Below are 27749 nucleotides of genomic sequence, written 5' to 3' on the forward strand. Positions count from 1 at the left end.
ACTGTCCCAGTGTGCGATTGGTTTCCCCGCAGGGAGTGTTTTGATGACTATTTTGAAGGCGGGATGAGGTTCCTCCACTCCGTCACTTTATCTTTCGGACGCTCTGTGGGCGTCGGCTTGAGCGCGGCTGTGTTTGCAGGTGCCACCACACTGCTTGTGCGAGTCTCCGAGTCCCCGAAGCGATTAGTTTCTTTCAAGTCACTCACGAACGCGGAACTCCCATTGAAAGGTGCGGGGTTCGAACGCTAAACACATCTCCCGGGCTGATCTTATCCTTTATTTCTCCTGCTTCCCTCACTCTCCACCATCTGTCTTCTCTGGGGAAAGACGCGGTGCTAGCGACGCTCATTTCCATCGGAGCCAGCCTATAAAAGTCAAAGCCCCAAAACACCCCGGACAGCCCGGACCAAGAGCAAACTTCACGCAGACTTTGGTTGAACGCGGTTTGCAGCCACCGACTGGGACCGTCCTGAGCCTCGTCCACTGTGCCTGCTGCTGGGCTCCTGGAGATGAAATCTCCACTGGAGGAGGACCGCTTCCCCTTCGCTCGGGACCGCATAAGAGAGGTGTCGGCGTTCGTAGACACCACCGACCTGCTCTCCCTCCTCAAGCAGAGGGAGAAGGAAGTTCACGTGGCCGCCGAGCTGGGCAAAGCGCTGCTCACCGAAAACCAGGACTTGAAGAAGGAAAAGGACAGGTTGGAGGAGGAATACAGCCAAAAGCTGGAGGTGAGAGACCACCCACGGGCCCATGTCCCAGTGTGTGAGCATCTGTTCTGTCCATCACTGAACCTCGCTTGGCAAGGCAGTTATACTTGCTCATTGCTAGCCCTCACTTTCTATACATGTGAACGTGCATTAGAGTTTATGTTGTGTCCAACTTTTTAGTTCCGCTAGTCTCAAAGATTGTCTTGGGTCAGGTATTTTCTCACGACTCGCCTAGTTTGCCCCAAAACGGATTAAATCTTTTTCGCAAACGTTGATGATTCAACGAGTCCAGTTGACCCCATCCCGGCGACTTGCTGGTTGATTGATGCATGAAAGATGTTAGGTTGATAGTTTTTGATCGTTTTGGAGGCCGGGCAACTGGAAGATACTCGGTTAGTGTCAAATGAACTGTTAGTGTAATACTAAGAGTGCATTAGACCAATTGGGCAAAAGCAACTTTGGCCCCATGATGTGGTGTCTCCTAAGCCACCAGCTATTCATTGTAGATATCAGATACATACGTGTAAAAATGTAATTGATCAAAAAGGAGTTACTCGAATTTGAGTGTTTAAGAAGGAACTGCAGATGCTGGAAAATCGAAGGTACACAAAAATGCTGGAGAAACTCAGCGGGTGCAGCAGCATCTATGGAGCGAAGGAAATAGGCAACGTTTCGGCCCGAAACGTTGCCTATTTCCTTCGCTCCATAGATGCTGCTGCACCCGCTGAGTTTCTCCAGCATTTTTGTGTACTCGAATTTGATCTGAATATGTTTCTATTGGGTGGCTAATGTCACTTCGCAGATAGTGTACAATGAGAGAATTCGGGCCAGCCTTGATTACTCCTGCGAGGCGATAACCTGCCAAAACTGCATATAAAGAATAGAGAGAGAGAGTCGATGTAGAATGTCACCTCACCCTAGCTCGACGGAACAGGCAAGGGAATGTTTAACTTCAAGAGGACTTTGATTTCCGTGGACGAAACAAAACGCTTACATATAAAACGAGCATCACAATCTCTGTTGAACAAAGGTTGAAGCTGGGCGATAGGGCAGTGTGTCTACAACAAGCTCACACAAATAGAAATGTAATCTTCACCATCCAACTTGCTAGGGTAACGTTAAAATACTGGGCAAAGCTCTAGGATAAAAAATCCCCATGTTCTCATCCAAAGGAAGACCTCCCCCCACACACACATATACCTCCCCAAGCCAGGGCAGCACAGCCTCAATCCTACAGCTGGAGTGAGAACCCAGAGATTTTACGAAGTCTCAAGAGTGAGACAAATCCACAGCCCTCTGAGCCAGACACAACTATGCTACCAACTTAGTCACAGATCACAACATTATATAGTCCCATGGAGTCTAATTTCACATAGGAATTCGATACATTTATGAACTATGTCCATTCGAATTATTTTTAAAAAACAGGGTGATTTGGTATATTTTAGTCCATTGAATGGAGTCTTGGCAAGATTAGCACCCGTGTTTTATTTGGTTTATTTTTAACTTAAAAAAAAAAGAATTGAAGATCCCATCAAACTGCAAAAAGTTCGCAAGGGGGTTTCCAGAAGTTTAAATTAGAAGATGGTCAAATGTCAAGCGTCTGGGGGGGAGGGGGGGGATCTTGTTAGTAAAGTAAATTCAAAGAGACAGGGGAGGGCTGTGATCTTGATCAACCAGCAAAAAAACAAGTTAAACATGTAAGGGCAGTTAAAATACGAGGAAGAATGAGGACATAGAGGTATTTGTATCAGTGCTTGGAAGAAATAAGAGACTGAAGTTCACAATAAAGTATAGAAAACATTAATTTAATATAGGAAAAGGTTGGGGTTAGAGCTAAGTGTAACAGATTCCCTTTATATTTTACATATGTGCTCAGTGTTTAGGAATCTGAGGGGAGAAATGTATTGGAGCAGGCAAGCAGCGTTTAATTTTAGTTGAAATATTTTAAAATCCTTTGAAGGCAGAGAAACCCTTTATATGAAAGAGAAAACTGATCTTCGTATAATCGGACATCCCTATGGAAGAAACAAGGAAATGCAATTGCTGGTTTATCGAGGAAAGACACAAAATGCTGGAATAAATCAGTAGGTTAGGCAGCTGAACATGGATAGGTGATGCTTCAGTTCAGGACCCTTCTTCAGACTGAGTGCAGGGGTGGGGAGCAGTCTGACAAAGGGTCCTAACCCGAAGCATTGCCTATCCATGTTCTCCAGGAATGCTGCCTGACCCACTTAGTTACTCCAGCACATTGTGTCCAGCCCAATGGAAGAGATGTGCTCATTCTATCTGACATCACAGAGCAAACGTACGATGACAGTCTGAGACGTCAAACGATAAAGCTATCAGGTAGATTTGAGAAAATGTTAAACCTGATGCATCAGTGTTTGTAAAATCAAATTAAACTATATTCAGTTTTTCAGGTATTAGCTCTGAAATATTAATAAAGACTTTTGATATTCTGAAGTTTTCACCAGGGACAATAGTGCTTGAAAGTGCAACCCTGGCCCTAGCATTCTGATTACCTCCAATTCCCTTCCCTGGTTTGGTGGAAGAGCAAATAATGCAATCCACATTCGTATCAAAACTTGACCATCCGTGCGTGTTTTCTGTCTGAAACACACACTGGAAATATAGGCATTGTTTTCACTTAGATCAAAACTTATCACCAACATCAATTCCTTGATGCAGACACACTTGGTACTGTTCTCCAAGCCTCTAAGGATTGTTGATCTCAGTCTCTTATTGGCAGAATAGACTCAAGTGTCGTCTGTCAATGTCCTTCCACAGGTGAGTTGACCTGCTCAGTTCCTCTGGCAGTTTATTTTTAGCCTCTAGGAGAGTTATGCCCCTGTCCCACTTAGGAAACCTGAATGGAAACCTCTGGAGACTTTGCGCCCCACCCAAGGTTTCTGTGTGGTTCCCGGAGGTTGCAGGTGGTTGCCGGAGGTTGCAGGTAGTGGAAGCAGGTAAGGAGACTGACAAAAACCTCCGGGAACCGCACGGAAACCTTGGGTGGGGCACATAATCCCCAGAGGTTTCCGTTCAGGTTTCCTAAGTGGGACAGGGGCATTATAGACTAAAGTGTATGATGAAAGCATCATATATTAACACAATGGGGTCCTGTTTCTCCTCTTGCATCAAATGCAGATTTGCTCTTGTTAATTGCAGAGAATTGAAGCAGTTTAAATGTTAACTAATTTGTAGAATAAGGGGCAAGCCATTTAGAACGGAGACGAGGAAACACTTTTTTCTCACAGAGAGTGGTGAGTCTGTGGAATTCTCTGCCTCAGAGGGCAGTGGAGGCAGGTTCTCTGGATGCTTTCAAGAGAGAGCTAGATAGGGCTCTTAAAAATAGAGGAGCCAGGGGATATGGGGTGAAGGCAGGAACGGGGTACTGATTGGGGATGATCAGCCATGATCGCATTGAATGGCGGTGCTGGCTCGTAGGGCTAAATGGCCTACTCCTGCACCTATTGTCTATAGTCTATTAACTGTACAGCATAGAAACAGGCCCTTAGGCCCATCTGGTCCACATTGGCATACTGGCCTAGTCCCATTTGCATGTATTTTGCACATATCCCTCTAAAGCAATACCATTCATATATCTGTCTAATATAGTATTGATTAGTTCTTGGCTGAGTTCAACATACAATTCTGTTAATTGTGGGTAGGATATCTTTCTGCTTGAGCCAATGCAGAGGAATGTTGAGGTTGGGCTGAGAGTTGTGATTACTGCCCACCATGAAGCAAGGACATATTCTGGCACTGGAAGCTGTGAAGAACAGAACCACGTCTGATCTCTAGTTAGATATCTGCCTTGTGAGACAAAACTTGGACATCTCATTTAAAAGAAAGAGAGATCTGAGAGATGAATTTACTGAAAGCAGCTTAAAGGAAAGGAAATCATAAAATCCATAATCAAATTCTGAGAGTGGGTCATGGAGACCTAGATATGTTTTAGTAAAAATATAGTTTAAAGAATCATATTAAGAAGTTCTTCACATAAAGAGCAATCTGGATCTATAACAGACATCCAGATAGAAGCACACGGATGACCAATTGCTAGAATGGGAGAATGGTGCAGTCTTTCTGGGTGAATGGATTATGATGAGCCAAATTGTACTCCTTGTTCATAATTACTTTATAATTAATAATTGGTGCTAAGAATTTGTCCATGGCCTCTTCCGGTGAAAGTGATTTCCAGAAACGCATGATACGATTGCTTCAGCACCAATTACACATGTGGTGATAGTGTTGTCATTTGTTTCAACCACTTGCATCTGTACTTCCCGTAGGAGCTTGAACAGGAGAAATATGCATTACGTCTGAAGTACGAAGGGAGGGAGAGTGAGTGGGAGGCTCGAGTAGCAGAACTGGAAGGAGATCTGCAACAGTTGCAGCTGGAGATCCAGAAACAGCAACACTACCTGCGCGAGGTTGAAAAAGTCAAAGTTGACGTGGAATGTGATCTAAGTGAACAAAACCAGAAACTGGTGGATCAACTGAGAAAAGTAAGACCATATGAATTAAACAGAACTATTGTTATCTCCTGGTTAATTATTGTAACTTTGACCAACCAATTCATCAATGCTGTCAATTATTGATTTGAATTCTGTGACAAGTCTTGAGGAGGATTGTGGTAGATCTTTGCTAATAATTGTATTTTCTAATTCTTGCTAAACCAACCACTGTGGTTTTCAGTGAGAGTGAGGCAGGTATATCAAGGTACCATGCCCTGTCCTCGCCCTCTATTATTCAGGGGCACATTCTTTTTCAGGATAGATGCTGACACTGTGGGGTTCTCAAATTCAGTGAAATTAGGTGAGGCCAGCCCTTCGAGCCTGCACCGTATATCATGGCTGATCATCCAACTCAGTACCATGCCTGCCTTCTCTCCATACCCCCTGATCCCCTTAGCCTCACGGGCCCTCTACTCCCTCTTAAATTCAGAACTGGGCACACTACCCTCTTTTTCAGAGATACCATGCTGAAAAACAGATCTGTTCTAAAAGGATTTCCCCCTTATCCTTAAGCTGGGAATCCTGGACTCAAATCAGCAACCCCTTAAGAATTTAAGAACCCCTTAAGAATTTTGTAAGTTAATAGATGATGACTTTAGCTCAGAGGCTCCTGGATCTTCAGAACTCTCTGAACCTGAAAAAAAAATGGAATATATGCAGGACGGAGGTCAGTGGATTATGTAAGTGAATTGAAGACTGCAAATCCAGCAGAAATTGGGCTAGGGATATTGGATCAGCCATGTCTTGTGTAGATAGGGCATGTTGGTTGGTGTGGGCAAGTTGGGCCAAAGGGCCTGTTCTCATGCTGGATGACTCTATGATCTTATTCAACAGTGGAGCAGGCTCAAAGGGCCATGTTCTGCACTCCCAACTTCTGTATCTTGTCTCTCAATGAAAGCAGCTTGTTGGAATGACTTTCCATGTTTCCTCCAACATCCGCCCAATTTGTGAAACACCTTGGGACATTTTTCATGATTGAATAATTAAAAGTAGAGAATGCTGGAAATATTCAACAAAGTAGGAAGTGACTCTGGAATGAGAATAGTTCTGGTTGAAATTTCATCTATCTGAAACATAATTTCTATCTCTGCACTGTTTTTAATTTCAGATTTCCAGCACCTGCAGTTTTTTTTCCTTTTCAGTTATGTAAATACACATTGTCCTCTGATCTTTCTACAAATTCAGCTAATACTCATTTATTGCCCTTGTTAATATATTTATTAACAGGCCACTGCTATTTACTTTCTCTTGTCTATACAGCAAACTGGACTCCACAATTCAAGTCTTTCCACCCGCATAGAATGTTGTACATTGCAAGACGGGGAGAAATTATTTTTCATTGTCTTTGATCATATCTGAGTTCCTAATTAACCTCACCAGCTGGTATCTTTGTTCTGAGGAAACACTGTGCATAATTGTTCTGTATTGGTTTCGGAACATTCTGTGAACAGACCAGAGTTTAATCAATAAACGATAGGAATAAACATGTAGCTTGCACATTGAGAAAAGGGTAAATAGTCTCTGTTCCTTTAATGGTCAGCTTGGTCCCTGACGGATCAAATGGGTGAAATCAAGCGTGCTGGAATAATAGGAACATAAGAAAATGTGCTTTAATTAAGTGCATTCCAGTGCAGATTCAATCATTAACTCCCATTAGGGAATGGGCACTTTGAAGTGAATTATTCTGCTCTCATGCTGGCATCATGCTGGCAGTTATGACTGGCCAGCTAGACTCTCACGACAATTTGTTGTGGTTCTACTCGTGTTTCATCTAAAGACGTAAAGTCTACCATGTGTGTTTGCGCAACATATTATTGACCAAGAAAAGTTCAATAACGTCATGAATTCTTTTTAGTGTGGATTAATTCTGCAAACGTCATACCTTCTGAAGCTACAAAGGTTACATTCCCCACCCACTGTTTATATGTAAACTGCCTCCAGGAAACAATCTGATTCTTTCTAACACGCAATTTATAAATAGTGTAGGTGGGGCTGCTGCGTAATTTTCATGAGGTTCAAGAAGTCTCTAATTGCTGGGAAAATGAACCCTTTACTCGCTGGGATCTCTTTAGCTTTTTCCAATACCTTTTTACTTAATTTTAACCTTACTGGTTGACACTGTTCCTGGTAAATTATGAGCAAAATAGCAACTGCAAAAGCAAAGGACGTTAACAGCCAAATAATTCATAGCACAAGAACTCATAAACATTTGATGTTGAAACACAGAACAACGATGATGTTGGCTAGTGAGATCTGAACAATGGTCTCACGTCACGTACCAGAGATGTGGAAGTATTTTCTAATAGCTCAACACTCTAGAACACCAGAGCTTTGCAGTTTTTTAAAATAATTTAACACTTGTATGATGTCAGATGCCTTGTTAACTTGCTTTTTGTACTTGAACGTCCATGAATACTTGTGCACAACCCAAACGTTGGATTCAAAAAAGAGACCAACGCTGAGGCCACTTTTTGCAAGTAAATCAAAAGCAAGCACTATCCCAATGTTTTATTATGATACATTCAAACTTAAAATAAGTATAAATGGACAAAGGTAAACAAAGAGTTGGGATGCCAGGAAATATCAAACCAATTTTTTCCTTTGTTATTAAAAGTTTCAGTACATGTTACAATCACTCCTGCACTTCAGGTAAACTGTGGTTAGAATCTGGAATTGAGGAAACTCTTGAGATTGAGAGCATATGCGGGGCAATTTATTTTACACAGAGTGTGGTGGGTACTTGGAACATGCTGACAGGGGTTGTGGAGGCAGATAAGATAGTGGCATTTGAGCAGCTTTTGATAGGCATATGGATGTACAGGGAATGGAGGGATATGAATCATATGCAGGTGGGGAAATTAGTTTAGCTTGCCATTTTGTTCGGCAAGGACAATGTGGGCATAAGGGCCTGTTCCTGCGCTGTTCCATATTCTTCAATTTTTAGTGTGACCAAAAAATTTCTTTTTTTTCTATGGATGTACGGAAACTTAATAATTGATTTTAAATATGCACTTTAGTTTCAACGCGAGTTGGTTTAAACGTGCTATATAAATAAAATGTACTTACTTACTCACTTACATAAATGCAAAAAAGATACAGAGCATGTTTACATTCAAAAATTAATATTGCACCAACTAAAGGTAGACAAAAATGCTGGAGAAACTCAGCGGGTGCGGCAGCATCTATGGAGCGAAGGAAATAGGCAACGTTTCGGGCGGAAACCCTTCTTCAGACTGAAGGATTTCGGCCCGAAACATTGCCTATTTCCTTCGCTCCATAGATGCTGCCGCACCCACTGAGTTTCTCCGGCATTTTTGTCTACCTTCGATTTTCCAGCATCTGGAGTTCCTTCTTAAACAATGCACCAACTAAAAGTAAGTTAAAGATGCCCAGAAATCACCATGAACTGAAAATATAGGATCAAGGATACTCGGCCTTGTTTTTTCTGTAAGTTCTTATTTAGACCCACTCTGGTGTCAGGTTGGGTTTTGTGTAGTTTTGGATTGTATCTCCACTTTGTGTAGCAGTTGTCATACTATTGCAGTCAGATGCTGCCATGACCTCCTTTAATAAACTCTGTAATGAAGAATAAGTAATAGATTTAAGCTGAACAGAACAGTACTGCTTTTCTCCTTCATCTCCTGATTCACGTAATAAATGTGTAAGCCTTATGGTGTTCACAGTGAGAATGATCTATAGTATTAGCAGAAGACTGTAATGTGTGCATTACTTTCTGTGTTGAATCAAGCACTTGCGGTACCCAAATTGAGTTTGACTTGATGTTCTCAACCAAATTTGTGCTTCACTTACTCTGCCTGTAATGCTTTCTGTGCTGTGCCCAGTACATACTGTGCCTGATGAGTGTTATGCTAAGTTAGCATGTGCCATACTTTATTTTAGTGTCACTCTGAATGTACGATGTCCTGCTTTACTGTACCCAGCATGTGCCTCGCTTTGTATACCGTGACCAGTTCTGTCTTGTACCGGCTGCACAATTATATCAGGACAGGTCTGTTTGTGGCTCAGCTGTCTTCCCTTTCAGCTCAGTTCACCCCTCTGTCTCTCTGGTTGTGCATTGATGCTCCACTTCTCACATTTTAACCTCAAGATTGGGAACTTGAGTCACCCCTATGTGCAAAGCCTTGTGACAGAGGAGAGTGCAACAGTGAGGGTGAGAGAGCTGCCAAACCCTGTTAATTACATTGAGTGAACAAACGCTGCAGTGCCAGACTGCTCCCCAACTCTTTGTCTTTCTGAGAATCAACTCCAAGGTTACAAAGCTTTCACAGTTGATTGCTTTGTGTAAAAATAGTTGAATCAGGCAGTGGCATTCTCTCTTAGTCCAATTGACAGGGCTTAGTGTTGTTGATGCCTCTTGAGTATTACGTTCATCTCTTTCATAAAAGATTTAGACTTGTTTCTCTAGTTAACTGAGTTTATTTGGATTTTGTTTTGGTGAGTTGGAATCATCTTTCAGTAAATGTAGCAACTTAATGTTCCAGATCCAAATCTTTTTTGTAAATAGGAAATACTAACTTAACCTCAAAGTAGAGAGAGAGAGAGGGCAGAGAGAGAGAGGGCAGATAGAGAGAGGGCAGAGAGAGAGGGGGGCAGAGAGAGCCCCCCACCCCCCCCCCCCCCCCCCCCCCCCCCCCTCTCTCTAGCTGGGCCTGCGGAGTTGGGGCCTATGTGTGAATGGATAGGGTGGAAGTTGGGTTAAAATGAGCGAATTAATAATATTAATATAATATCGGGGGGGGGGGGGTTAGTGTGTGTGTGTGTGTGGGGGGTGGTCACCCCCCCCCCCCCCCGCAAACGTGCATTGAGGGGACGGGACCCAACGGGTCCCACTTGGTCTAATATTTAACAAAGGAGCGAGTGAGAAAACAAGCAACTATTGACCCGTTAGCCTTCTGCCAGTAATTGGGAAAATATTGGAATCTATAAGGCAGGATGTGATAACAGAATGCACAGGAATAAAATAATCCGATTGAGCAGGGCCAGTTTAGGTTTATAAAAGGGAAGTCAGGTTTAACTAATCAGCTGTGGGTGTTTGAGAATATGAGTTGCAAAAGGAAGGAAACCATATATTTATGAAATTGGTCAATGAGTTTGTGGAGTTGAGGTTAATACACTGACGTGGACTTAGAATTGGGAATCCGATATGAGTCTCTCTCAGGATGGCAGGCTGTACCTTCTGGGATACTGTAGGAATCAAACTATTCACCACCTATGTCAACAGCTTGGCTGAGGGCACCACATATCAGATTTCCAAATTTGTTAATGATGCAAAACTAAGTGGGATTATGAAGAAGGAGGAGGATGCAAAGTGACTTCAGAGGAATATATTCATAAGCTGCGTGAATGGGTGAGAACGTGACAGATGGAGTAAAATGTGAAGTGATCCACTTTGGTGCACAAGGCAGTAAATTGTTCCCGATGTTGGGGAAGTCCAGGACTAGGGGTCATAATTTAAGGATAAGGGGGAAGTCTTTTAGGACCGAGATGTGGAAAACTTTTTTCACACAGAGAGTGGTGAATCTCTGGAATTCTCTGCCGCAGAAGGTAGTTGAGGCCAGTTCATTGGCTATATTTAAGAGGGAGTTAGATGTGGCCCTTGTGGCTAAAGGGATCAGGGGGTATGGAGAGAAGGCAGGAACAGGATACTGAGTTGGATGATCAGCCATGATCATATTGAATGGCGGTGCAGGCTCGAAGGGGCGAATGGCCTACTCCTGCACCTATTTTCTATGTTTCTATGTAAAAGCAGAATATCTTTTAAACAGTGAGAAATTGGGTAGCGTTGATGATCATTGGCGTCATTGGACACGTGACTGAAAGGCAAACGCCCGGTGCTGTAAACATTGGGGACTGAGGCATTTTGATTTAACATTTTCATTTTGGGAGGAGCTGCATGCAACAATAAAGATGCCTTACTGTAATTATATGGGGCCTTCTATGAAATCATATCTGGTGGACTTTGAATAGTTTCATTCTCCTTAACTTAGAAATAATGCCCTTGCCAAAGCGTAGATGTGGACAAGGTTCACCAGACTTGCTCCAAGGATGGCGGATTTCCCGTAAGAAAAGCGATTGAGAAGACTAGGCCTGAAAATCAGAAGGTCTTCCCTGACTCAGGAGTCTAGAATCAGAGGCCACAACTCCACAACTAAGGTTAGGCCATCTAGGTCTGAGTTGGAACAGGGAGCACAGAACGGGACAACACAAGAACAGACCCTTTGGCCCTCAATATTTGTGTTGACCATGTTGCTAATTTACACTGCACAATTGCCTGCATGTTCTGTATTCTCCATTCTTTGCTCGTTTGTGTATCTGTCTAAATGCCTCTGAAACATTGCTATCATATCTACTTCCACCATTTTCACCAGAAGCATGCTCCAGACAAGTACTGCTCACTGTGGAAGAAAACCTGCCTCCTAAATAGAGTCAAAGAGTCCTACAGCACATAAACAGGCCCTCAGCCCAACTCACGTGTGCCTACTAAGATGCCTCCTTGAGCTACTCCCATTTACCTGCATTCGCTCCACAAACCTTTCCCATCCACGTGCCTGTCTAAATGTCTTTGTTTTTGTACCCGCCTATTGCTTTCTCTGGCAGCTCATTCCAATATCCATCTGACCCATAAATTCGTTTTTTTTCCTTTCATCTTATTTATGCCCATGATTTTGCATACCTTTTTTTAGGTCAACTCTCACCCTCCCATGCTCCAGGGTAAAAAGTCCCCACCTATTCTGTCCCTCCTTATTGCACAGACTCTCCAGTTCCGGTAACATTCTTGTGAATCCTCTCTGCACCCTTACCAGTTCATGACATCCTTCGCCCAACTTGGTGACCAGAACGTGATACAAATCTATCTTAAACTTTCCCCTCTCACTTTAAAGTTATGCCCTCTAGTTTTGCATTTCCAACCTGGGGAAAACAAACTCTATATACTCTTTCTATGCCTCTCATAGTTTTATAAACTTCTATCAGGTCCCAGCCTCCGTAGTTCCAGCTAAGCAATCCAAGTTTGTCCAAGCTCTCCTAATAGCCAATGCTCTCTAAATCAGGCAACATCCCGGTGAACCATTTCTACACCCTCTTGAAAACGTCCACATCCAGTAATGCAATGATTAGAAACTGCACACTGTGTTGCCATTTTCAAAGAACTAGGAACTTGCACCCCAAGATTCTTGTGTGCATCTATGTTCCTGAGGTCATTTACTGTCGGCTTTCCTCTTACATTTTACCTCCCAACGTGCAACCCCCTCAAATTTGTCCAGATTAAACTCCATCTGCCATTCCTCTGCCCATATTTTTTATATTCTGATGAATCCTTTGACAACCTTCCTCACTATCCAATGCTAAGAGAAATGTCTTCACTCAGAGGGTGGTGAGCATTTAGAATTCACTACCCCAGATGACTATGGAGTCTCAGTCAATCAGTTCATTCAAAACAGAGATTGATTAAAACTAGTAATAAGTGTATCAAGGGATAATGCTCGAAATGGGAACTGAGGCCGAAGATCAGCCATAATTATGAATGGATGCAAGTTGTGCTGGACAGGGTCTGGAGGAGACTCTCCAGTGTATTGCCTGCATGGAGGACTTTAATTATGGGGAGAGATTGTAAAGGCTGAGTCCTGATGGAGGTTTATAAAATTTTAAGAGGCATCGATAGGAAAGACAGTCAGAATTATTTTACCATCAGAATCCAAATTAAAATCAGAATAGTACTCTATTTGCCAAATATGTTTTGCAACATACGAGGAATTTCATTTGCCAAGTCCGTCACCATGGTAGACGTATCAAAAATAAATGGGCAAAGGTTTAAGATGAGTGGAAGGAGTTTAAAGGGGATTTGAGGAGATAGGTTTTTATGCAGATAGTGGTTGATATCTGGAACTTGTCAGAGGAGGTGGTGGAGTCAGATGTGATCGCAATATTTAAGAATAATTTATGCAGGCATCAAAATGGCCACAGAGTGCAAGGATACAGACTGAATGCGGACAAATGGGATTAGTGTAGATGAGTTAAAAGGTTGACATGGACGTGATGAGTCAAAGGGCCCATTTTGTGCTGTACAACTCTATGACTCTGAATTGCCAAACAATTTCAATAGATCAGCCATGATTGAATGGCGGAGTGGATTCAGTGGTCCGAATGGTCTAATTCTGCTCCTATGACTTACGAACATGCGAAAATGGCCCAACCTGGCTCCTATCGCTTATGTACTTCTGTTGAAACAGGAATTGGGATTCTGTGATGTTGTGGGCCAGAGCCAAAGAAACATGGTGCAGGGACATGCCATATAAGTACTGTAGTGGGTATTCTGCATGGAAATACTGACTGCAGTTATGGGGGAGTTATGGGGGAGTCCAGAACCAGGGGCCACAGTTTAAGAATAAGGGGCAAGCCATTTAGAACAGAGATGAGGAAACACTTTTTCACACAGAGAGTTGTGAGTCTGTGGAATTCTCTGCCTCAGAGGGCGGTGGAGGCCAGTTCTCTGGATTCATTCAAGAGAGAGCTAGATAGTGCTCTTAAGGATAGTGGAGTCAGACATGGGGAGAAGGCATTGAATGGCTCGATTGGGGATGACCAGCCATGATCTCATTGAATGGCTCGAAGGGCAGAATGGCCTACTCCTGTCTATTGTCTATTGTCTATTGTATCAGTAGTTATAGAAACACTGGACCTTGCCTCTCCAACAGCAACACCATACATTGGAGGAATTACACAACAGGATAGGCGAGAACATCATTTGCAGATTGCCTGCCTGAAGAACAAACAGTGCAATGGAACCGAGTTGGGATTGATCCATTCCTGGTGCCGCGATAAGATGTTCTAATGTAATCTTGAAAGAAAATAAAAACACACTCTCTAGTTCTCCATTAGATGATGCTTATATTTATAAAACAGACTGATCCTTCCTTGCTTCCTTCCTTTCTTCCTGTATCACTTGCCCTGCCTTTCACCAGAACCACCCACTTGTGTCCTGCAAGTAAAGAAACATGTTGTCCTGATGACAACATAGAATGAATGTGCTTGAATGAATAGAAAGCCACTCAGACTGGATGCTGTTGTTATCTGTATTAAAATATTTACGTATGAGTAATGTAGTCATATCAGAAATATTTATGGTGTTGTCAATTGGCAGCACTGTCCTGAGGAGATAATAAAGGCGGGTGAAGACTCTTTGCGTGTGCATCAGATGCTGAGATGATATCGAACGACAGGGTTGGGAGTAATTAAATCAGTACCAACAGTGCCTAAAAAAGAATCAACACAAGTGATTGCTTTGCATGTGTTGCTTTCGTAATGTCAGAACACAAGGCCCTTTACTACATTAGGCAGCGCCTTTTGCATAAGAGCTGTCAGGTAACTTTGATCTGCTGGGGTGAATCTTATTAGGGATTGGCAGCACCCACTTTCAGCCATTGTAACCGTGCAATGAATCCAAGACGTATCGAGTGACGGATATGCCCTTATGTACCAACTCTGGGCTCCATGTCGCGTCCAGTGGCAGGTAACAGTCTTGACACAATGCCCCAGCCTGACACTGGAAAGTTGCCTTTAAACGAGGTCTTAAACGAGTTGATCTTAAACGAGTCCATCTTAAACGTGGTCTTTAAACGAGTTGATCTTAAAGAAGGTCGGAACTGACATGGGATCATTATTCTCAATGGAGATTCTAGACCTGTGGATCAAGTGGTGATGATGGGGGGTGGTTACTAATTAATTTGCTTTATTTTAATGTTTTAATTTATTTCTAAGTGTTACGTGCTTGATTTCTGAATTGTATAAAACAAAATTTTTTTCAATGATTTACTTCAATTGTAATAGTGATAACGAACGATAAAGACACCCATTTTGTCGTCTGTCAGAGGCAGGGTCAAGAGTCAAGTGTTTAATTGCCATATGTCCCAGACAGAACAATGAAATTATTTCTTGCAGCAGCACACCAGAATATGTAAACATAGTACATATTGAGTTGAGTACATTCTGTTGAGACACTAGAGCCAGGTGGGCATTGGGGCCTGACGCCCCTTTTGAAAGCACAGCGTCCCAGCGAGGTTGGCGCTCCAGCTTAGGCGTGCAGCACAGTGGGGATTGCGGGCATCGATGTTGGGCCGCAGACTCTGATCTCGTCCTTTTATCTTTAGTAGGTTTTAATATTTAGTTATTGCTGCCAAAGATCAATTTTTTTGCATAATGGGAATGTGTTAAGAGCTTGCACCCATGGATAAGCAGCCTTTATATTTCAGCGTGTTTATGCCTTCATCTTCTCTCTCCTAAACTGCCCTCATTAACCCATTGACCACATGACCTCATTTATAACTTAACGCTACAGCAACCCTGGGGTCACCCTATGAAAGATATCCCAGTCGCCCTATCTATCCCTACCCCGTTCTCCCTGATACTTATCTTCTCTCCTTCCCAATTCTAATGAAGGAGCATTGACCTGAAATGCTAACTAGTTCCCTTCTTGACCTGCTATTTCCAGCATTTCTGTTTTTATTTCAGATTTCCAAAATTGCATTTTTTTCTTTCATTTCATATTTAATTTGAACCATGTGACTCTAGTCTAGCACGTGCATGTTGAGTTGCTTCATGTGCAGAGGAATAGATCTGACAAGCGTGTGCCCTTCAGTAAATAACTTGCTTCCTTCTCCAGGCGACTAAAGTGGAGCAGACCCTTGCCCATGAGATCCACGCGCTGAGGGGCATGTTTATGGGAAAGGAACTCATACTGCATGACAATGCCACAAGAGCACAGAGTCTTCAGGCTGAGGTGAGCACAGATGCTGGGTGTGAAACTGATGTGACTGCCTTTTTAAAAATGATCGAGTGGGATACATGCAATTTAAACCAAAAGGGAATTGTTTAACCTCTGACTGTTTTTGATCCCATCCATGTGATGGTTTAATGATCCAAGAAACCCTGTTAATAAACAAGGCCTCATCATGACAGAGCATGTCTAGTGAGTAGACTTTACTATTACACTTACAGATATACAATGCGGAAACAGGCCTTTCGGCCCACCAGGTCCATACAACCAGCAATTCCCATACACTAGCACTATCCTACACACACTAGGAACAATGTACAATTTTACCAAAGCTAATTAACCTACAAACTGTACGTTTTTGGAGTGTGGGAAGAAACTGAAGCACCCGGAGAAAACCCACACGGTCACAGGGAGAACGTACAAACTCTGTACAGACAGGATCGATCCTAGGTCTCTGGCGCTGTAAGGCAGCCATTACCCCACTGCGCCACTGTGCCGCCCCAAGAATTGAATTAGTTCAGCAAATGTTTCATTGCTCATTTTACTGGCAATGATATTTCAAGCTGCCAAGATGCTCATGTTCCCATGGTCAGATACCTGATGCTGCTGCTGAGTATTTGGACAACTGTAGCTCAGGCAGAACCACGTATGCCAAATGACCGACAGGGACCCATTCCTACACTGGGTGAACGTGGGAGAATATTTGTTCCTTCATCATTCAAGCATCACCAATCTGTCATCTCCATTTGCTTATCAGAAGCGGAGCTGTAGGATCAGACTGTTCTGGCACTACAACATAAACAAAGCAAACAGGCTCACACAGAGGGAAGTGAGCTAGAGCCAGGGACTCGCGTACACTGAGAGCCATGTATGAATCTGTAGATGGGCAAGTGGTAGCAGGCTCGGTTGGGAAAAAACCCTTACTTGATCAACATCTTTATCAACAACTTTTAGAAAGTGTTCTCGAATTTGCGGGTGAAACAGTTCATAGGAATTTAAAAAAAAAATATTTACAATCTTGGTACCGAGAATCAAGACTTGTTGGATTAAGTGAACCGATTTGTAAGGAGGCTCTTTGAATGGAGCGGTCAAAACATTGTTCATTGCCTCGTGACAGATCACTCTACTGTCGGAACAAAAAAGTAACCTGGAGCAGTGGATGGTTACGATGGAAATGGAGAACCAGTCACTGAAGAACAGCCACGATTCGATGCAAGTACAGTGCTCACAGCTGCAGCAAAAGAACGAGGATCAGTCGTTGAAGGTAAGGCCCACAGGACTTCTGCAGTCTTGCAATGTCATTGCTCAGGTCTAAAGGAAAGGTTCAGTTAGCAAATCAGAGTCAATAATAAACGAGAAAACAAAAGATGAAATTTATTGCCACAGAAGGTTGTGGAGGCCAAGTCAATTGATATTTTTAAGGCAGAGATAGATAGATTCTTTATTTGTAAGTGTCAGGGGTTATGGGGAGAAGGCAGGAGAATGGGGTTAAGAGGGAAAGGTAGATCAGCCATGATTGAATGGGGGAGAAGACTTGATGGGCCGAATGGCCTAATTCTGCTCCTATCACTTATGAACTGCAAATATTGGAAATTTGTAATAAAAACAGAAATGTCTGTAAATATACTCAGCAAGGCAGGCAATGAAACAGCAATGATGTTTCATGTCTGAGACTCTTTATCACAACATGGAAAGAAAGAAAACAAGTTAGTTTTCTGCTGCGGAGAGGGTGGGGAAGAGGCAAGTAGGTAAGTTTATCTCAGATAGGGTGACACCAAGTCAGTTAATGCAGCAGATTATACTCCTTTATCTGTGTTATGTTACTATAGAGAGCTGTGGATCAGGCCAGCAGGTCGGGCTGTAACAATGAAGAGAGAAAAACAGTCAAAATTTAGACAGTCGGGATCTTTTTCCCAAGGTGGAAATGTCAAAGACTAGAGGGCATAGCTTTAAGGTGAGAGGGACAAAGTTTAAAGGAGATATGTGGGGCAAGCTTTTTACGCAGGAAGCGATGAGTGCCTGTAGCACGCTGCCAGTAGTGGAGCAGATATGATAGTGACATTTAAGAGGCTCCAAGATAGGCAGGTGGACATGCTGGGAGTGGAGGGTAGGGATCATATGTACGCAGTGGATATTAGTTTATCTTGGTGTCATGTTCGGCATGGACATTAGGGGCTGAAGGGCCTTTTTCTGTTCAGTTCTTTTCTATATTCTGTGCTCAATGGTCCATAGATTACCTGAAGTTGAAGAAATCAATAGTGAGATTGAAAATCGCCAATTCACCATGGCAGCAGATGAAGTGTTATTTCTCAAGTGGGTATTGCAATAGTGCAGGAGGCCACAGACAGACAGGTTATTGTGGTAATCGTGGGCTGGTGGGATGTTGAGTCATTCCTTTAGACCAAACGCAGGTGCTCAACACAACAACCACACAATCAGTGTATGGTTTCTTCAATGTAAAGACCACATTGTGAACACCCAATGCAGTACACTAGCTTCGGAAAAAGTGCAAGTGCGTTGTGCTTCAGCTGGAAAGATTGTTTAGGTCCTTAGAATGCAGGAAGGCAAGTGGTGAAAATGCAGCTGTTGGAAATGCTGTAATTCCATGGGAAAGTGCCATAAGATGCGGAGTAGTTGGTGTAGAGGGAAGTACAGATCAAGGAGTTGTGAAAGGGAGCAATCCCTTCAGATGGGTTAAAGGACAGGGATTATGTGGTGGAACATTGATGGAGCTGGAAGAAATATTGAGGGAGTCCAGAACCAGGGGCCACAGTTTAAAAAATAAGAGGTAAGCCATTTAGAACGGAGATGAGGAAAAACGTTTTCACACAGAGGGTGGAATTCTCTGCCTCAGAGGACGGTTCTCTGAATACTTTCAGGAGAGAGCTAGATAGGGCTCTTAAAGATAGCGGAGTCAGGGGATATGGGGAGAAGGCAGGAATGGGGTACTGATTATGGATAATCAGCCATGATCACATTGAATGGCATTGCTGGCTCAAAGGGCCGAATGGCCAACTCCTGCACCTATTGTCTATTGTCTATTATCTATAAATTGCAATGGATGATCCATGGAAAGTGAAGTTGGAGGATTGGTAAGTTAGGAGCAGAGGAACATTGTTCTTGTTCTGAAGATAGACACAAATTGCTGGAGTAACTCAGCGGGACATGCAACACCTCTGGAGAAAAGGTATAGGTGCGTTTTGGGTCAAGACCCTTCTTCAGATGTTTTTGATTGTTCTTGTTCTGTCCAGGAGAAAATGAAATGCAAGCAAAATCACAACTAGTACAGGGTTGTACTCGCATGCCTACATTTATATGCGCTGCGCGCAGGAGCTCATGTAGCTATAGGTATTGTCTGTTTCGAGTTTCAATGCTTTCTGTGTGATTGGGAGCACCCACATTCCACATGCCAGAGATGGGCTGATTAGCAGGTTAATCATCGATTATAAGTTGCTCCTTGCGTAGAGGGCTGGTAAGAGAATCAGGGATGTAAAACGCACATGAGTGGGGAAGATAGGTTACATGGAAATAAGTAAAGGAATGGAATTACTGGTAATAGCATTTTTCTGACTGCTAGCATAGACCCAATGGGCTGAATGCCCCCCTTTTGTAGCGAAGAAAAACATATACAATCAACATAAAATAACTTGGCATACATACGTATCTACATGCAAAAACACACAAACGTGGATACACACAAAACTGTTCATTGGTGTTGCTGATTAGTTAGAGCCAGCTAATTCTCTGGAGAGGAAATGGGACTTTCAGAAGTTTCCACATTTCCACATGCTGAGTGCCTTCATTCACGTTCCAGGCAGCTCTTCCTTGTACATCTGTGAGCAAGAACAATTCTTCATGTAGAGCTCAAAGGTGAGGACAAGCGATTTCTCAGTCGATATTTATTCAGTATGAATATGGTTATGGTTATGGCTATGGTTCCTTGCTGTGTGGTTGAATGGTTTGAATTTATTTTGCCTTCTGCAGTAGTTGGTAATAACGTGAGTTAATCTTGATGAACTCAATCAAAACAAACTGAATAAATCCCTAGTTAATGACTGAACGTGTGGTTGTTACAAACACTATGAAGTTGAAATGCACCACCCTCAGTCCAGAATGGGTGCTGCAGTGGTGGTGAAATGCTTTGTTTCCATTTTGGAAATCAGAGAATATGTCTTTGGGGAACTATTTTAGGAGACTAAATGCAGATGCCATGATCTGACAGTAGTGCATATTCAAGGTTATTTGTTGGTTCCAAGTTGGCACCTTATGTGACAATAAAAGTCCCAGGTTTTAGCATTGAAGAGTATTGCCAGCCTGAAGTGTTTGCTGTAGTTTTACTGAGCTCTCCTAGACTGGAAAGAAAGGACGGCAATCTCAGAGTGATTCAGTAATGCCTGCTGGAATGTTAAATACGGAAAGCTTTGATCCTCGTGTTGCGGCTGAAACTGAACCGTGGACCCTTACTGGCTTTGAACACCAGGAATAGTCACTTAATTCTGGTGCCTTCGTCGCGATATCCCTCCGATAACACTTAAGGACACAAAGTGCTGGAGTAACTCAGCAAGTCAGCCAGCATCTCTGGAGAACATGGATAGATGATATTTCAGTCTGAGAAACAGACTCAGATGCTGCCTGACCTGTCGTGTTACTCCAATACATTGTGTCATTTTGTGTGCTAACCAGCATTTGCATTAACCAGAAGCTTGTTTCTACCTCTGAAACACTTTGTGGTTTATAGCATGGGGTTCAACGGTACTTTATTGTCACATGTACCGAGGTACAGTGAAATTCATTTTTTGTATACAGATCGGTACAATTATCACTATACATTAGCACTGAGGTACATCAGCATTTCAGATACAGTACAAGCGTATAGTGGTGGTACACGTAGCCTCCCTCTGAATGTCGCTGATGTGCTTACCTTCCCTCCCACCACCAGCTGACCCTGTCACAGGAGGACTTCAGCGAGGTGCAGACACTGAACCGACAGCTGCTGAGCCGAATCCAGGAGTTGAGTGAGCAGCAGATGATGCAGGAGTCCACAAGCTGCAATGCTTCCCTGCTCTCGGAAATAGAGCAGAGTCTGGAGACTGAGACCTGGGAGGCCGGGAAAGATCAGGTAGAGTTGGCCACTGGACCCTTCCACACGAACGGGTGAAAGTGCCTAATTAGCAGGGCTGACATGTGGCGGAGTGGCTGAACTTGTTACTTTATTGAAGAGATGCGTCTTTCTTTTCTTCAATCCAGATAAAGAATGAAATTGAGAAAATACATCAGGAATTACTGACCTTGATGGGTGTGAACTGCTCTGACAGCTTGACTGGATGTCAGACTCCAAGCCTCCAGGCAGCCCTCTCACACCTGAAGGATTTGGTGCACAGTCTGGTGCATGGCCCTGATGCACAGGTAATGAAATTCTTACAACCGTCATGCAGTCTATTTCATTTGTTCGACCAGGATTGACCAACAGTTACAGGTCACATTCAGAGAGTCATGGGCCCTTTGCTTCTGGGAATGGAGTTTGAACCCAGCTTGACTAAGGAATTAAAGTCTTTAATGTTTACTGGCTAGAAAGGGAATCTCAACAACTTCTTTCTGGCTCCTGGTGGGGATGGGCTCACACATCAGAAGACTAATTCAGTATTATTCTTACTTGGAGATGAAATTAGAAACTGGAGAAGTCCCTCCATTTATAAGGATGTTGCCAGAGTTTGAGCTATAAATGTCCTGTTTGGGCAAGCTAGGACATATTCCTTGGAGCGCAAGAAGCTAAGGGGTGGCCCTTAAATCATCATAGGGATTTACTGGGTAAATGCATAGAGTGTTTTATCCAGGGTGGGGAATCAAGAACCAGAGGACATAGGTTTAAGGTAAGAAAGAAAAAAAAATAGGAACCTGAGGGGCAACTTATCCACTCAGAGAATAGTGGGTATATGGAACGAGCTGCCTGGAGAGATAGTTGAGGCAAGTACAAGAACAACATTTAAAAGACACTTGGACAGGAAAGATTTAGAGGGATATGGACCAAATACGGGCAAGTGGGACCAAGTGTACTCTATGACTCCACCTGGGTGATTGCTCTGTTTCTGCTTATGAATAAACTGGAAAAGCCAAAACAAAGTATTTGTGTCGGAAGGTTACAAAAACAAGCAGAGACAAACACACCCATCATCTGCTGCTGATAGTGATCAAAAGATCCAGGTTAAGCTCATGAGGCAAACGGACATTATGGTCAACAGGATCCTGGGATGAAGGGCTGGGTGCTGGAGAAGAATAATCTGGTGAATCAGCTGAGTATGAGTAACCATATTGACCAGCACAACTACCGTAGAATATGCAGGGGTTCAGCAATTTATGGCTATAGATTGAACAGTTCCATTCCTGTAGCCTCACTGAACCAATTTAATGTTGTGATTCATGGCCACTCTCAGCATGACTTCCTGGGGTGGCAGCTCGCGTTACTTTTGACTGGCTGCTATGTGATAAATCCTCTTCCTGCATTTTGATTATTTTCTATCATTTTTCCAAGTTTATCCCAGATGGTGAGCAGATGATCCAGGAGAAGATGAAATGGCAGCAGCAACAGTTACAACAGGAGCAAGCAGCGAATCAAGAAAAGCAGCAGAAGATTGAGGAGTTTCAGAGACAGGTACAACTGAGCAGAGAATGGGGTGATGATACTGTGCGGAGAATGGGGTGATGATACTGAGCAGAGAATGGGGTTGTGCTGGATGAAGCATCTGCATAGGGATTTGCCTGGACAATGAGCATTGAGACCAGGCGATGGGATGCTTTCATGGCTGATTTCAAGAGTCAGGATTCAAGAGTGTTTTATTGTCATGTGTCCCAGATAGAACAGTGAAATTCTTACTTGCTGCAGCACAACAGAATATATAAACATAGTACACTTGAGAGGCTGAATGGCTTCCTTCTGTGCTATAATCATACTGAGATCCTGTGATTATGATGTTTGAACCTTAGACGGAACAATATCATGTTTGAGGCGATTACATATACCGCAGTGGTTGGGTGTTGGAATAAATATGAGCGCCAGGACTTGGGCTGGATGTTAATTCTATACCTGAGCAGACCTCTATTTGAAGTGCCGAAAACCACCTCACTTGCAGTTAACATCTAATCAATCTTGAACGAGGAAGAAAAATCCTCAGCTGAAATATTCCTTCAATTAAGCTATTATTAACATTTAAAATTTAATTGTAGCTTTTATTTCTGTTTAGAAAGCTAGTTTTGGGGACTGTAGGGTGTGTCTGGGATAGAACATTTGGGTCATGACTCAGCTGATAGAGCATAGAGTCATGACTCAGCTGATTTGCTTTGCATGGATCTAGTGAGGCAGTGTTCGATGCTTAGAGTCAAACAAGTCAGGTATGAAAAGCTCAGGTTATGTTTTCACTCAACATCAGTTTATGATTGAATATTTAGGTGCAGTTGCAGAGCACTGATCTGATGAATCTCAGGAAGGAAAATGATGGCCTGAGATGCAGCCAGCAGAACTCTTCTGATGACCAACATCTGCAGCAGGCCATTCGTGAACGGGACACTGCGATTGCAAAGTGAGTGATGGAGCCTGTACTTCCTCTGGTCAGAGTTTTATCCTGCTACATGGGTCCTTATCCTGGATATAGCAGAAATGGACATTATCTGTTTTGGTGTCATACCCGATCCCAAGTAATAGCCCTGTCCCACGGTACAAGTTCATTCCAAGAGCTCTCCCGAGTTAAAAAAAACCAAACTCGTGGTAAACACAGAGAATAAACGTAGCGGGTACGTCAGAGCTCGGGGACGTCTCTTAGCGGCTCGTACCGCTAACAGACTCGCTAACAGCAGGTAAGCACGGGAAGACTCGTGAAGATTTTTCAACATGTTGAAAAATGTCCACGAGAGCCCTGAGTACCGACGAGTGGCCTTTACTGTAAATCTCCGAGTTCGAGTCAGGGCAAACTCAGGAGAGCTCTTGGAATGAACTCGTACCGTGGGACAGGGGTTTTAAGCTTCCAACTCACACCCATGTTATTTAAGACCATTGAACTTAACCTCTCTAACACTGCCTGACTTTGTCCCTGCCTCATCTCCTGCTGCCAGAACTTTAATCAACGTCTTTGTTACCTGTGGACAACACTTTCATCCACAAGTTCCCATAGCATGAGGTCAATTAAAACTGCTACCTATGTCTAAGTCACTCAGTCCCATTCACCCTTCACCTTTGGTGTTCATTCACTTACAGGGACTCCCAATTGTCTTTACTTTATAAAACTAATTTCATTTTCAAGTTCGTCTTTAGCCGTTCCCTCCCTACATCTATTTTCCCTCCTCCCTGAGATTCTCTCATTTTGCCATGCCTCATGTCCCGGTTTTTCCTTCACTTCTACCGGCGATGGCCAAGGGGTCTGGAATTCCCTCTTTGAGTCAAATTCTCCTTCCTCATTTAAGGTACAGCTTAATCCCACATTTTGGCCAATCAACTGATTTGTCGTCAGAATTTGCTTTCTACTTTTTCCCTGAAGCACCTTGTGTTGTTCTTTTCTGTGTATGTAAATATAACTATTGTTTGAAGATATTAATTCAGTTATTGCTCTGTACAGCCTCAGAGCCAAGGTGTTTATAGCATGGATTCAGGCCATTCAGCCTCCACATCCATGTTGACCATCAAGGTCTATTTAACGATTCCGACTTTTTATTCTCCCCACCTTCCCATCAACCACCCCAGATCAACACACACTAGGGGCACTTTACTGTGGCTGACTAACCCACCTTATGATGTGGGAGTTAACCAGAGCAAGGAGGGAAAATCCTACATTGTCACAGAAAGAATGGGAAAACTCCACATGGATAGCACGTGAGGTCAGGATTGAACCAAAGTAGCTGGAGCTGTGAGGCAGCGGCACCTCTGCCGCCACAGCCATTGGATTATCTTTTATTTGGTTTCAGTTGTGTCACTGTGGTGATTGTAAGCTTTATGTCTATTAAGATGAACAATGGAATTGGATGTGGCCCCAGCTGTGTTGTGAGAGACACAAGGATTGGTGGCTTGTTTTGTTGGTAACTGGAATGAACAGCAGACACTTCCATAACTTGTAATGCCATAATCATAAAAATGAATAATGGATTGTGTTTTCCAGGAAAAATGCAGTAGAAGTGGAGCTGGCCAAGTGTCAAAGAGACATGAAGTCGTTGAACTCCCAACTTCTGGAGACTATTCTGCAGAAAGTGGACTTGTCACAAGAGCTGGAAGCTTGGCAGGTACGTACAAAACCATTGTAAAGGATGACAATCTAGATCTTGGGGTCATGAGAGATGGTGATCTCCATTGCTTGTTTTCACTCACTAAGAGTTGATTGAAAATGCTAGAAAACCTCATTTTACATTGGGAATTCTCTATCACAAGCCGTTGGCAAAAGAGTCAATAAATTATTGTAATAAGAATTACTTGATAAAATAAGGAATGTTGATAGGAAAATTCACAAATATTATGGGCAGTGAACAAATTAGGCTCGGAGAAATATTCAACATGATCTGTAGGGCCAATTATGTATTTTGTTCCAGTGTCTAAAACTGTGCTAAAATGTCCAGTGTATTGAGAGACCTTTATGAGGCCACAATTAGAGGGCCACCTGTATGAACAAGCACTAAAATATTTTTTTTGATGAATTTCACTTTTCGCTGAATTAATAATGAAATGACATTTCACTGGATTAAGTTGGAGAAAGAAGGATGTGGGATGAGGAATTGGGAATGGAAAGATCACTAATGGGATTTGAGATATTGAAAGAGGAACTAGTTAAGGTACAAGGGAAGGGCACAACTCAGGAGAGCAACACAATATGCATGGGAGAAAACAACAATACCTGGGCTGGGATTGTGAAATTACAAACTTAAATTTAGCATTGGTAAATCTGGAGAGAAACGGATGGAATGGAAAGATGTTGTAGGAGATTGATTAATGTTGATTAATATACAGGTCGAGTAATCTTGCATCGTTTTCTGAGGTAATAGATAGAAAAAATGACGGAATGACAAGGCATTTTTTTTAATCATCCTCGAGGATCTTTTTTTCCTCTTTTTAGTTTAATATCTTGTGGCTGGATTCATAGATAAGTAGATGTATTGATGCAAAATGAATTGAAAGGACTAATGGGCCTGTAGATGTTGTGTCCGGTTGCTTAATTTTTGTTGTTTGCATTGTTATTCTGCAGGATGATATGCAATTTGTAATAAACCAGCAACTGAGAAGCCAGCAGCAAGCTGAACAAACCTGGATGGCTTCCACTGAAAATCCAAGTGAGAACACGGATTCTAAATCTCATCTTTCCTTTCTCCGAAGAACCAAGAGTCAGATTACTATTGGGAAAGGCTTCCTTTCATTGTTTAAGAGGTGAAAGCTACCTTGACGTCTATCCTTTCTTTAGACATTCGTGCACCAGTATTGGATTTCACCTATTTTTGGTGCACAAAAACATTGTTGCTTGCAACATTAGTGCCATTTTGGGTCCCTCCCTTAAAACATTGTTAAATTGGATGAAAAGTTCTCTGGAAGTGTGCTTTTGTATTTTTTTTTTACCTCAAATGAAAAAAGTTTTGAGCTGCATGTTTCCCAATGGGAGCTGCATGGATGAGTCTATACTGCCATAGCGATCACTAGGGAGACTTGTTAGATCTTAAAAGGAACCCTTCCCCACAGCAGCCATGGACCAGTTATGTAACTGGCAGGGTAATACATGGGGAACGGGGTGAATCAAATTTATGAGACATGATCTCCCACACACAAAAGCACGCTGACTATACCTAATCACCCCGTCTTTCCAAATGTGTGTGTATCTTACCCTTCAGAATTCTCTGCAGTAACTTTCTTACCACAGATGTTGGACTTACTGGCCCACAGTTTCCTGTTTTTTTCTTAGTAGCTCCTCTTGAAGAGAGGCACAACATTAGGCATCTCCCAGCCTTCCGCCCCTCACCCACATCTAACAATCATTCATATATCTCAGCCAGGCCTCTGCCGTTCCATCTCTAACTTCCCACAGTGATCTTGGATACACCTGATCAGACCCAGGAGATTTATCTACCTTCATATGTTTTAGAACATTCAGCATCTCCGTGACTACAATACAGACTGTCCTCAATCATCTCCATTAACTTTCCCTAGTTCCCAGGTCTCCATATCTTTCTCCGTGGTACAAAACAGAGGAGAAATATTCATTGAGGAATTTGAGCATTTCTTGCAGCTCCACACATCGATGACCACTTTGGACCCTATTCTTTCTCTAGTTACTTTTATCCTTAATATACTTACAAAAACTCTTCGGATTCTACTTAATCTTATCTACAAAAGCTATGTTATGCCTCATTGTCAAATACAGTATATTGCACATTAGATCTTCTAAGCTACCAATCAGCTTTGTTGGAGGTGCTCAATACTATTATAATCTAAGATTATTGAAGGCTTTATTAAAAATAATAGAGTTAGGTGTTCCAAACGGTAATGTGTAGTAAAAATATGAACAGCTGGCACTGGGCCACCGCTCATTCACCACATGTAAAGAGAAAAGAACATTTAGATTGGATTGTAGAGGCTTTGTTGGAACCTCAAGTATATACAGGGACAACTTAAATGTACTGATTTATACGGATGTAATAAGGTTATTATGTACTTCTAGGTTTGTCTTAATTTCTAATATTTGTTTTTATTTTTATTGTAACTGTAATATA

General features: G+C 42.6%; 1 protein-coding gene across 1 annotated transcript; it reads left to right on the plus strand.

Annotated features, from left to right (window-relative positions):
* Nucleotides 1-107: 107 nt before the first annotated feature.
* On the plus strand, nucleotides 108-27749 carry LOC129710761 (BICD family-like cargo adapter 1). Its single transcript, XM_055657993.1, has 10 exons — nucleotides 108-728; nucleotides 5006-5221; nucleotides 15909-16025; nucleotides 17140-17286; nucleotides 20962-21141; nucleotides 21270-21428; nucleotides 22552-22671; nucleotides 23466-23596; nucleotides 25163-25283; nucleotides 26237-27749. Exons 1-10 carry the CDS (start codon nucleotides 510-512, stop codon nucleotides 26417-26419), a joined length of 1593 nt encoding a protein of 530 aa, XP_055513968.1. The 5' UTR covers nucleotides 108-509; the 3' UTR covers nucleotides 26420-27749.

The sequence above is a fragment of the Leucoraja erinacea genome, chromosome 28 (assembly GCF_028641065.1).
Source record: "Leucoraja erinacea ecotype New England chromosome 28, Leri_hhj_1, whole genome shotgun sequence".
Taxonomy (NCBI): domain Eukaryota; kingdom Metazoa; phylum Chordata; class Chondrichthyes; order Rajiformes; family Rajidae; genus Leucoraja; species Leucoraja erinaceus.